The 13,260-nt window shown below is 41.7% G+C and overlaps 1 protein-coding gene across 4 annotated transcripts in view; it reads left to right on the top strand.

Moving 5' to 3' along the window:
- Positions 1–2,245: 2,245 nt before the first annotated feature.
- The window catches only part of NBEAL1 (neurobeachin like 1), a 145,432-nt gene continuing 134,417 nt past the window's right edge, over positions 2,246–13,260 (top strand). For 2 of the 4 annotated variants that reach the window (XM_037523880.2, XM_054700003.1), the window contains exons 1-2: positions 2,246–2,345; positions 3,162–3,441. In XM_037523880.2, the coding sequence (XP_037379777.1) occupies positions 3,391–3,441 (51 nt within the window). In that variant the 5' untranslated portion in view covers positions 2,246–2,345; positions 3,162–3,390. The other 2 variants (XM_054700001.1, XM_054700002.1) reach the window with 2 other exon arrangements.

Below are 13,260 nucleotides of genomic sequence, written 5' to 3' on the forward strand. Positions count from 1 at the left end.
ACCTCAGTTCTCTGACCTGTACCCCAGTTCTTGTATCATAAATCTTTAAAAAAATTTTGTATCATAAATCTTTAAAAAAAGATTTATGATACAAGAACTGGGGTGTATGCCAGCGGTGCGGAGGGGGGGTGAGGATTCACCAGAGATAGAGACATAGTGGGGAGCACTACTGAGGATCTACTGAGATACACTGCTGAGGGAAGCAGCAGGCAAGACAGGAGAGGTCTACTGCACCAAGTGGGTTAGCTCCCTGGCCGGGGATTGAATTCTTGCCTCAGTGGTTGGCCATATAGCTTGATGGCACAGAGACAACCCCTGCGCCACCGGGAAGGCCCAACAAATACATATTCAGTGTATTTTGCAAGGGTCTCTAAGACACATTGTTGTATAAAATAACTCCAGTTTAAATATCCCCCTAATCTGGATCAAGATGTGGTATATATACACAATGGAATATTATTCAGCAATCAAAAAAAGATAAACTCATGCCATTTGCAGCAACATGGATGGAGCTAGAAGGACTTATGCTCAGTGAAATAAGCCAAAAGGAAAAAGAAAAATATCAGATAGTTTCATTTATAGCATGAATATAGGGGAACCAAGTAAGACATCAGTGTAAAAAAGTAATTATAGTACAAAACACAACAAAGCAAAAACAGACAATTATAAATCAGAGACATACTGTAAGGGAAAAGGCTGGAGAGGGATCAGAGGGAGGGAGGGAGGAGCACAGGGGACTGAGGTGATGGTGCATGGGTGCATTGGTGAAGGAAACTATGGGGACTACACCTGAGGGGGTGGGGGGAAGCAAGGATTGTTTAAAAATGAACAATGATGTAAAAAAAATAAAAAAAAAATATCCTCCAAGCGGGAAAGTGTCTTTCAGCTATCTTTTATTTTTATTTTTTTTAAGATTTATTTATGCATACAAGAACTGGGGTACAGGCCGAGGTATGTGGGGGGTGAGAGGATTCACCAGAGACAGAATAGGGAACAGAACAGGCAGACTGACTGAAATATACTGCTGAGGGGAGCAGTGGGTGAGACAGGAGAGGTCTGCTGCTCCATGTGGGTTTCTCCCTGGCGGGCCGGGATCGAACCCACGCTGCAGAGGCTGCAGACAGCTTCACAGTGCGGCGCTCAACCGCCTGTGCCACCAGGGAGCCCCCAGATTGGTTATTTTTTTTTTAAGATTTATTTATTTATACAAGCACTGGGTACAGTCAGAAGCGCGGGAGGGTGAGAGAATTCACCAGAGCCAGAGCTGGGAGCAGAGCAGGCAGAGGGACCTAAGTACACTGCTGAGGGGAGCAGCGGGCCGCAGGAAAGGTCTGTGTGCCATGTGGGACCCTCGGCGGCGGCCGGGGATCGAACCGGCGCTACGGAGGCTCAGGCAGCTTCGCAACCCAGCGCTCAACCGCTGCGCCACCAGGGAGGCCCCCAGATTGGTTATTTTTAAGCTGGGTGATGGACTGGGTTTCATGATACTAGCTTGCTTGTATTCATCATTTTTCACAATTAAAGGTTTTTTTTTTTTAATGTTAAGGTTTACCAAAGCTGATTAGTCTTATGCGTCCTCCTTCCCCCTCATAACCCTCTCTGAACGTCGTCTACAACTGGTAAAAGAAGTGGCGTTCCCAGCCCTTCACCCACCCTCTTCTTTTCCCCTGAAACAGCAAAACCTTCAAGTCTGCAGCCGTGGTAGTAACGTAACACTGGACACGCGGCGACGGGAACTGTGGGCGGCTCAAACAACGGTTAGGAAAAAGTATCTTTTGGGGGATGGAAGGGCAGCGTCTGTTCTTACTATCCACTCCTAGGCCCAAGCGCCTTCTCACAAGAAATCAAAACGAATTGCCCTTTGGTTATCACCGTCGGGGTCCCCTCCCGCGGATGAGTCCCGGAAGTGACGTTACTGCCGAACGCCCTTCGGGGGCAGGGGTAGACGTCAGCACGTCCGCCCTTCTCCACGTCCAGCCAGTGCGGTGCGACTGAACCGAGGGCCCCGACCGGCGCCAGCCCTGGGGGCTTCAGGGCCTGGACGACTGCGGCTGCGCAGGTATGCTGGGGCGGGGCATCAGTAACCCCGCCCCTTCCCTGTGCTCTAGACCAATGAGCAGCGGCTGCCTCTGGGCCAGGTGACTCCTTAGAGGCTGGCGGGATTAGCCGAGAGGACAGCCCCGCCTCCGGCTCCTCCCGGCCCCGGCCGCCCCGCCTCGCGCCGCCGCCGCCCCGCCCCCTCGGGCCCGCCTGCTGGACTGCGGGGAGATTCGGGGCTTGGTCGCAGGAACCCGCGAAGGAAGCAAGTTTGACGTCGGCCCGGCGGCGGCGGCGCAGCCCCCTGCGTGAGCACGGTGTCGGGGGGCGGCGCGGGGCGAAGGAGCCGCGTGGCAGGGCTGGGAGCGCCTAGGTGTGTGGTGACACGCGCGCCCGGGTGGGGGGCAGCCGGGAGGGGCGAGGTGGACCCGGGCGTGTCCCGGCGCGCCGGGCGGGGGCGCGAGGGGCAGGTGGGAAGACTCCGGACTCACCTCACCCCACCTCCTCAGGGGCGCCCCTTGAGTGGGCCTCCTGTGAGCTCATCGCACAGGCGAGGAGGAAATTTAAAGATCTGCCCCCGCCGCAAGCTGGACGCTTTCCCGGGGCGTTTTCCTCGCGGGCGCGGGGGCCCCCGTCTTCCTGCGCGGAAAGGTGAAGAGTCCAGGGGGGCAGGTCGGCTTTCGCTTTCCGAGAGGATGGTTAAACAAACCGGGAATTCCTCGTCCTCGCCCCACGCCCTGCTCTTCAGCGCGGCCACATTCCCAGCAACTTCTAAGAGGCAGCCTAGAAAATTCTGAGGCGTCCTGTGACTTTGAAATGCTCCACTCGGGAATGTGCTTTTTTTGCGTTTGTGGGAAATAACATTCGTTTGGGCAGCTTCTTGCTGTTTGTCATCACTGGGTGCCTTGTAAATGGCATTAGGAGTTTGCCCCAAGGACGCTGACTTGAAAAATAACTGTTATATCGATAGTGGTGACGTTTTGTGAAATCTGATCAATGAATGTAAAACCCTGCCAGTTTGTGGAAAGTGAAGGAGGGGAATCTTTAGTTCTGGTAATTCGAGATTGCTTTTTTAATACGGCCTTTTTCTTAGCAAACCTTTGCGTGTTTATTTCCTCTCGCAGATGTCCTTCTTTGCCCAACTACCACTGATGAAGATATTTTGGAGTAACTGCTGAAACCGAATTTTATTGACTAGAAGACGGTCCATTTGTTTCACTTCTTTGGTTTTCCCTACTGCTTTGAGCTTTATTATTGTAATGGCTGAAAAACGTGGAAAATAAAAACATGCTGTAGTCGTGAACTTTTTTTTTTTTTTTGAGGAAAAATTAAAGTGCCACACTGAAAGCCAGAATGGCATCCAGAGAGAGGCTCTTTGAACTTTGGATGCTATATTGTACAAAGGTAACTGCTTTCCTTTTTATTTCTAAATTTTAAAAGATTTTGTTATAAAATTTTGTGACTGGTCTTATTTATCACTTTATTTAATGGTTAATAATGTATTTATATTAATGACCACAAAATTTAAAATATGGGATTTTCTGTTTTCTACTTTTTGAGGTTTGAACACAGGCACAGCATTAGCATAGTATTAAAAACTGTAGGATGTGGTTTTTGTTTTCTGTTTCTCTTCAGTGATCCCAAAATTATATAAGTAAAATTAAGAGTATAAGAGAAAAAGAAAATATTTCCATTTTTGCTGGTGTTTTCTCCTTCCCCCCACAAGTGGAAGTAGGATAGAGAAGGGCAGTAAGTATTTTTCTCATGGTGAACTTTTTAAAATTGTATGAAAAATGTTATTGATTTTATAAAAAGATTTATTGATTTGAGGTGGTTACTGTAAGGCTGCCACTACATTAGTACCTTATGAGTATTGTCTCATTTGATCCTCATGACAATCCTGTGAGGTTGGTGTTGTAGTTATCCCCTTTTACCGAGATGGAACTGATACAGAGGTTAAAGGGGCTGGTGGGGAGCATAGCTGAGCCCAGAACTCCGTAACACTGCCTGAGAGAATTCTATATATTTCTCCATTATCCTAACTATTTGGGTTTTGTCATTCAAATAATTTCCATTTTTTTCCTTTCTGTGAATTTTTGCATGTTAGCTTTGATTTAGGCTATTGGAGGAGAAGGATACTACTTAAAAATGTGTTTTTTTTTTTTAATTAAGTGGGGAGCTAGTTACTTTACTACTTTGAAGATTCTGGCAAGGGTCAGAGAAACATCTCTAATCTACTAAACTTACTTTGACTTGTGTGGTGAAGTTCTCAAGTTTCAACTTATGTTTCTGCATTATCCCCTCAGGCTCCTTTTTTATGCTTTCAGCTCTTTAGAAAGCAAGTTATTCTTTAACAAGTGATCTCAGTTGTCTGTAATATTAAATTTTAGCCATCACAATGAAATTTTCTTTGAATTTCTGGTTTGATATTTCTTGTAGTTATTGTATGGCGTGTACTTTGAAATATTTAATTTGAATTTTTAAAATAACTTTTAGTCTTCATGTAACTTAATGCCAGAAATGTCTTTTCAAAAATAGATCACACTTCCAATAAAAAATGGAATCCAATTCACTGAGCACTTGGAAATAGTTACTAACACATGTCAACCAAAAATTAAAATGCGGTTTAGTATGAATGCCCAGTAGTTTGAAAATGGTTTATTTAAAAGTACATCAAACTTACTAGGTTTTACAATTTTCATATAAATAAAAGATAAATGGGGTTACATTGTCTTATTAATTAGTTATGTTGTTTCCAGGTCGAGTTCATGTTTTATTTAAGTGACTGTGCTTATTGAAGAGAAAGTAGTTCATTGACATACCAATTTTTTTTTTTTCCTTTATTGTGGTAACGGTTTACAATACTGTATATGGTTTAGGGGAATAGTTCATACCTTCTCACATGTCTGCTCTTTGCCACCCATACCATAAAAGCACGTGTAGTCCTATGCCCTTCAACCCCTTCGCCCCTTTGTATCCATCCTTTGTATCCCCCTCACCCTCCCAGTACCCTCAGTTACGCAGTCATATGTTCAGAGTTTGTTTTAGTTTTGTCAGTTCTTTTTCCTCCGTCTGTATACCACATATGAGTAAAATGATCAGGTATTTGTCTTTTTCCTTCTGACTTACTTTGCTTTGCATAATCCTGTCTAGTTTCATTCATGTTGTAAGTAGCAAGAGTAGCTGAGTAGTATCCCATTGTGTCTGGACACTACATTTTCTTAATCTACTGCTCTGTTGATGGGCATTTAGGTTGTTTCCATACTTGACTAGCTTACACAGAATTTTATACTTAGGGTCTGTTAGGATAAATGTGAATTCTTTAGTGAAAATGTTTAAGTAAATAAAGGGCCTTTAGGGGGCCTCCCAGGTGGTATAAGGGCTTAGTCTCAGCACTGTGAAGCTCTCTGCAGCCACTGCAGCATGAGTTCGAGCCCCAGCCAGGGTGCTAACCCACATGGCACAGCAGACCTCTCCTGTCTCTCCCGCTGCTCCCCTCAGCAGTGTATTTCAGTAGATCTACCTTTTCTGCTTCCCACTCTGTCTCTGGTGAGTTCTCTCATCCTCCTGCACCTCTGGCATACAGCCCAGCTCTTGTATGCATAAATAAATAAATCTTTAAAAAAATAAACAGCCTTTATGGCCAAATTTTGAAGGCTATTCTTGGACAGGAAGAGAAATCCTATTTTTATGTTTAAGATTTAAATCACTGGTGCAATTAAGATTTAATTTTTTTCAAGTCTTTAAAATTTTTTAATTTAAAATTATGATTTTGTTTTACTAGTTGATGAGTAAGTTACTTGCAAACTGGACAACAGTTTTCTTTTCTGCAAATACCTTGAATTAGAGTACATTAATGATTTGATACTTACGTTCCCTAGGGAGGATGATTACCAAATAACCACTTGTTCTCTGTACTTTCTCTCTGGACTTACTGTTCTCTCCTAGCATACAGTTCATCAGTACACCTGAATTTTTCCACCTAACTTTTAAGATTTTTTTTTTAAAGATTTATTTATTCATTTACACAAGAACCAGGGTACAGGCCAGATGTGTGAGAGGGTGAGAGGATTCACCAGAGACAGAGCAGGGAACAGAACAGGCAGACTGACGAAATACACTGCTGAGGGGAGCAGCAGGCGCGACAGGAGAGGTCTGCCGTGCCATGTGGGACCCTCACCGGCTGGCCGGGATCAAACTGGGCGCTGCAGAGGCTGCGGACAGCTTCATAGCAAGGAGCTCAACTGCCTGCGCCACCAGGGGAGGCCCTAAGATTTTTTTTTAATACCTTTGATGTGCTTTCAAATTACTTCATACTTGCTCAGATTGTCTTTGAACTTACCTTCAACTTAGATCTCTTTTTGGAATTGGCAGTTATGGAATATAGTTTTGCCTGTGCTGTAGTTTTTTTTTTGTGAACTGAACAAAATTTACCTCTGTGTGTGTATGTACATGTGTATGTATCTGTGCAGGGACACTGCTTGTCTAACTTGCCATTAGATTTTTGTTTGTTTCTCATGCCATTGAGGCCTCATGGATAGAGCTGGAAGGGATTACACTAAGGAAAATAAGTCAGAAGTCTTGTAAGTGGAATATGGAGAAATCAAACAAAGAGTTAGATAAAACCAAACTTAAAAAACTAACCCCTGAAAGCTGATTACTGAACTGAGGACTCCAGAGTGGGAGGAGGATGTGAAATGGCTGGAGCAGGGTGGGGGAGGGAGTACCATGGACTAGGGTGGTTTGGTTGGGCGGAGAGGTGTACTGTAGTGCACTATGGTGATAATTCATGAAGGAGGAACCCTCTACTCTGAAGGACATGGGATTTTTGGTCCTTATTCTATGGATTATCATAAACTTTTTAGTTAATCTTTTTTTTTAAGCTTGAAAATTTTCAAACATGAAGATAATGATAGTGAAGCCTTTTGTATTTGTCACTCAGATTCAATAATTTTCAGTTCATGATCAATATTGTTTTATCTGTAATCTTTTTATATTAGCCCCTGAGTTAAAGCAAATCCCATACAACAGTGACCTTTTCTGTAGTTTAAAATGTCTATAAAATAAGAATTTCTGTTAAAAATACAATTACAATAAGGTGATTCTTTAAATCATCAATTATCTGGTTAGTATTAAAATGTATCATGAGTTCTTTCTCACTGTTTCCCTCAATATTTAAACATAGTATATACACGTTGTATTTTGTTAAAAATGTTGTTTTTTAATGTATTAAGTTTCTTCTCACCATTTATTTCTTCTGTTTGTTGATGAATCCGGGTTTTGACATCAGAATTTTCCTTTGTCTGTGTTTTTCTGGTTGAATTCCTTTGATTTTAATTTACTTTGTACCAGTGTCTATAAACTAGAAACTTGTTTCGGGTTCTATTTGATAGGTGGAGGCTAGAATAAGTAAGGAGTGTTTCAGCTGACAGTTTTGCCTGTGTGTATAATTATTTCATTAGGAGTTTGTGAGATAATATTCCGATACTGTCATTTCTTTTGTTAGTAGAACTTATATAGAGAAATTTCCTTCATCGCTTTCATGACAGTTCTTAAAGGGGAGGTAGGCAAAATAAATGCTTGATTTTTTTTTTTTCCCTCTTCATTGTCAGAATAATAACTTGATTTACTAGCGTCTTCTCAAGGTGACCAATTGTTTTTCTTGAGTATCAATTTTATCTCTAATGATTAAAATGTAAACATTGGCTCCTATTTTGCTGCCTTGGTTGGTATGATGCCTTTATGAAACATTGTATATATATCTGATTAAGGAAGATGACTTTGAAGATTTACGAAGGTCACTTTAGGGCAGGCAGGTTTAGATATCCTTCATTTTGCCAGTGCTAACCTTGGCATATATTCCAGAGTATATTAGCAATAGATTACTATTATTTTACTTTCATAATATTTCTTTGTGATGTGATGTTTTAAAAATTGACACTAAAAGCTGGAAAAGTTTAGGCATTTAAATAGTATTATATCAAAAATAACTTTTGGGGCCTCCCTGGTGGAACAAGGGGTTAAGCACCTCACTTTGAAGCAATCCGCAGCCTCTGTAACACAAGTTCGATCCCTGGCCGAGTTTGATCCCTGGCCTGCAAGGGAGCGAGCCATGTGGTAAAGCAGACCTCTCCTGCCTCGCCCTCTGCTCCCCTTAGCAGTGTGTTTCAGTCAGTCTGCCTGTTCTGTTCCCCACTCTGTCTGTGGTGAATACTCTCACCACCACCACCCCACCCCGCATCTCTGGCCTGTACCCCAGCTCTTGTATGCATAAATAAATCTTTTTTTTTTTTTTTTTTTTTTAAAGATTTATTTATTTATTTATACAAGCACTGGGTACAGTCAGAAGCACGGGAGGGTGAGAGAATTCACCAGAGCCAGAGCGGGGAGCAGAGCAGGCAGAAGGACCGAAGTACACTGCTGAGGGGAGCAGCGCGCGGCAGGAGAGGTCTGCGCGCCATGTGGGACCCTCCTCCGGTGGCCGGGGAGCAGCTGGGGATCGAACCGGCGCCACAGAGGCCACGGGCAGCTTCGCAACCCAGCGCTCAACCGCTGCGCCACCGGGGAGGCCCATAAATCTTTAAAAAAAAAACCTTTTGGGTAATACTACTTCCTCAGTGGTCTACTGAGAGAATATATAAATATGTTTTCTAGTGATTAGTCTGAGTTCAGTTAAGTGATTAAAGTTCTTTAAATAGAATTAAATTATTTGTTGCCATTTTTAGCAACAGGCTCCCACATATTGAACTTGATATTTGAAAATAATTGGGTAAAAGACTTTGCAGTTTGGATTCTTGAGGTCCAACCTTTTACTTTCTCCTAGGAATAGAATTTAATGGCGTTAAACATAGATCTTTCTAGTAGGTTATTTCTTAACTTCATTTCATTATTGCATAATACATGCGGAATGATTTCTGATCATCCAACTTTCCTTCTCTCTACATATTCTTCCACCACTTATGTAGTCTAACTTTTCTTCCCTCTGAAAGGTGGTTCTGGCCCAAGGTCAAGGATTTCATTAACAGTCCATTTCATATTGTTCTTATAAGTTAAACATTAATTTAAACAGGTTTAAACTTGTATCTGCTTGCATTAATCTTGTGTATGCTTGTCCGAGCATTTTTTTCTTAAGTATAGAAGGCAATGTGTTATTCCCTGTATCTTTTGATCTTATTTCTTCACTTAATGTAGTTGTGGTAAGAGTGACAGTGCTAACAATTGTGATATCTACATTGGTTGAATTCCATATGTTGTATAGAGCAAGACATATGTGTATTCTAAAGTCCCTATCTCAACTGCTCCCTTTAGATGTGCATAAGAATATGTTCCTGTTTGACATTTAGCCTTTTGGGAATACTATAGTAGGCCACTGGAATATGGAGAAGAGAAACTAAGCTGTTTAAGTTCTTTGAGAAGATTTTGTTGTTTTTGTTCAGCCTGTTAGAAAATATGAAATGCATTAATTTAGCAACAAAATGACTCAAAAGTATGACATTTTGTAATGTGACAAAATGGGATTGATATTGATTGTTTAGTTTTGTCATGAGCCTTTTTTTTGAGATTCGGTTTTGGCTAAAGAAAATTTGTGGAGCTGCAGAATTAGTCCCAACCCTTTGATTTTAATGACCTGCAAATATTTTACATAGTTTCTCTATATTTCAGTTTTTTTATCTGTCGAATGGAAAAAATAACTTTTTAAAAAATTTTATTTCATATATTTTTTTATATCATTTTTCATTTTTGCACAATGTATGCATTTTCATCTTGGTTATAGTCCCCATACAATTCCCACCACCCTTGTTCCATTCTCTCCCTCCCCTCCAACCCCCTGGTAGTGTGTCTCTGGTTTATAGTTGCTTGTTGATTTTGATTTTTACTTTATTATAATTAGTCTATTTCCTGGTCCCTTATTTAGGTTTTCTAAATTCCTGTTATGAGTGAGGCCATCTGGTATTTTTCTTTTTCATTCTTATTTCACTGAACATGAACTTTCTTATTTCACTGAACACTTATTTCACTGAACATGATCCCTTCCAGCTCTGTCCATGTTGCTGCAAATTGCATGAGTTTATCTTTTTTGATTGCTGAGTAATATTCCATGGTGTATATGTACCACATCTTTTTGATCCAGTTATCTATTTTTGGGTATTTGAGTTGTTTTCATAGCTTACCTATTATAAATAGTGCTGCTATAAACATAGGGGTGCAGGTGCCCTTTGAATTAATATTTCTGTGTCCTTTGGGTAAATACCTAGGAGTCGAATTGCTGGATAACATGGAAGCTCCATCTTTAGCAGATTGAGGAATCTCCATACAGCTCTCCATAGTGGTTGGACCAGTTTGCACTCCCACCAGCAGTGCAGGAGAGTTCCTTTTTCTCCACATCCTCGCCAACATTTGTTGTTGCTAGTTTTTTTAATATGTGCCATTCTCACTGGTGTAAGATGGTTTCTCATTGTAGTTTTTTTTTAAATATAGAGTAACTTTTATTTATTTATTTATTTTAAAGATTTATTTATTTATTTATTTATATAAGCAGTGGGTACAGTCAGAAGCGCGGGAGGGTGAGAGAATTCACCAGAGCCAGAGCGGGGAGCAGAGCAGGCAGAAGGACCAAAGTACACTGCTGAGAGGAGCAGTGGGCGGCAGGAGAGGTCTGCACGCCATATGGGACCCTCCTCTGGTGGCCGAGGAGCAGCTGGGGATCGAACCGGCGCTGCAGAGGCTGCGGGCAGCTTCGCAACCCAGCGCTCAACCGCTGCGCCACCGGGGAGGCCCTCTCATTGTAGTTTTGATTTGCATTTCCCTGATTACAAGTGATGTTGAACATTTTTGGAAAAAATAACTTTTGCATATTTCTCAAAGTTGTTGAGAAAAAAATGAATTGGTTATATTTAAATTCACCTTTAGAATTTGAAATACAGAATGTAATCTTTATTAGTATTTTTAAAATAGATATGTATATATATTTGTGAGAGCGTATATGTATTTATATGTATTTTTATTTATTTATTTTAAGATTTATTTATATTTATACAAGAACTGGGGTACAGGCTAACGGTGTGGGAGGGTGAGAGGAGTCACCAGAGACAGAGTGGGGAGCAGAACAGGCAGACGGACCGGAGTACACTGCTGAGGGGAGCAGCGGGCAAGACAGGAGAGGTCTGCCCCACCATGTGGGTATTTCCCTGGGTTGCCGGGAATCAAACCAGCACTGCAGAGGCTGCAGAGAGCTTCACAATGCTGCACTCAACCCGCTGCGCGACCAGGGAGGCCCTATATGTTTTTTTTAAATACATATGATGAAAGTGTGTATATCAAGATTACTTTCATTTTGCATTTATAGTGTATAGTAATAGAGAGCAGGGTTTTTTGTTTTTTTTTTTAAATTTTGCATTGAAGGGCCTCCCCGGTGGCGCAGCGGTTGAGCGCTGGGTTGCGAAGCTGCCCGCGGCCTCTGCGGCGCCGGTTCGATCCCCGGCTGCTCCCCGGCCACCGGAGGAGGGTCCCACATGGCGCGCAGACCTCTCCTGCCGCCCGCTGCTCCCCTCAGCAGTGTACTTCGGTCCTTCTGCCTGCTCTGCTCCCCGCTCTGGCTCTGGTGAGTTCTCTCACCCTCCCGTGCTTCTGACTGTACCCAGTGCATGTATAAACAAAACAAACAAACAAATAAATAAATAAATAAAAACATGCCTCTATTTAAAAAAAAAAAAATTTTGCATTGAAGAACTGGGGTATAGGCCAGAGGCATGGACAGAGTGGGGAGCAGAACAGGTGGATATACAGAAATACACTGCTAAGGGGAGCAGTGGGCAAGAGAGGAAAGGTCTGTTGGGACACATGAGTGTTAGCTCCCTAGCTAGGAATGGAATTCAGGCCTCAGGGGTAATAGCACTGAGACTTAACCCCTAGGTCACCAGGGAGGCCTGAGGGCACTGTTTTTAGCAGTAGCAATGAAGAAGCTGTGCTCATGAGCATTTTATTATTTTTTTTTATTTTTTTTTTAGAGGCATGTTTTTTATTTATTTGTTTGTTTGTTTTTGTTTATACATGCACTGGGTACAGTGCGGAGGGTGAGAGAAGCGCGGAGGGTGAGAGAATTCACCAGAGCCAGAGCGGGGAGCAGAGCAGGCAGAAGGAGCAGCGGGCAGCAGGAGAGGTCTGCGTGCCATGCGGGACCCTCCTTCGGTGGCCGGGGAGCAGCCGGGGATCGAACCGGCGCCACAGAGGCTGCGGGCAGCTTCACAACCCAGCGCTCAACCGCTGCGCCACCGGGGAGGCCCCTCATGAGCATTTTAATTGTTAATCTCGATTTAGTATTTTAGGATAGTTTCAAATACAGGATAGCTAAGCACTCTCCTAATCCTGACTTGTGATTTTATTTTTTCCTCACCACCATCACTATTACTATTTCACCCTCCTCCTCCTCCCTTTCTGTTGGGACATTTTTTTAAAACTCTAAACCATGTTTGTTTTGGATCTTGATGATGCTTCATTTCCTGCTGTTGCCCTTTGTCCTTCTAAATCTGGAATATGACTGAAATAAATAGTTTTGCAATGAGCTCACAGTAAGCTTCCTTTTTAGAATAAAAACTTATTTTAAAAAATAGAATTTGGAGGTGTTTTATTAGATTAAAAAGGCAAATACCTCTTTTTATATATAGGTTTGGAAAAAAGTGAAATGAACTAATACTTTTTTCTATTGCGACACTTATAATTTAATTGTACAATTTGGGTTGACATCCTAAATGAAGCTTTAATAAGATGCACCAGTACATATTAACCCTTGTAATTTAACTCAACATTTAATATGTCTCTGGTCTGTGCAAAGCATATAAGTGACTCTTTGGGTTAATAGTGACTTTGATGTAAGGAAAGTCATGTTAGACTCTAAACAAAACAAGACAACATCATTAGCAGGCTCAATAGTAATGGTTACCAACTGTGTGTTTGTTTTAGTAATAAATAAGATAATGAAAGCAAATAATAATTATATCTGGGGACATGGAAGTAATCCCTAGGAAAGAATATTAACATTCTTTGTAATATTTTTTTTACTTAAATATCTGTAAATGTTAAGATGCAAGAAATTTCTTTATGCATATCAAATTTTAAATTTCTTTGATTGAAAATAGAGTTGATAATACTAAAATGAATAGATGTGGAGCATGAGGAAAAAGGAAGAGCCTAAAAAATAATTTTCAGGGATTTTTTGTTTTGTAA

Source organism: Talpa occidentalis, unplaced genomic scaffold, assembly GCF_014898055.3.
Source record: "Talpa occidentalis isolate TD23 unplaced genomic scaffold, MPIMG_talOcc4v2.1 talOcc4.3, whole genome shotgun sequence".
NCBI classification, from domain to species: Eukaryota; Metazoa; Chordata; class Mammalia; order Eulipotyphla; family Talpidae; genus Talpa; species Talpa occidentalis.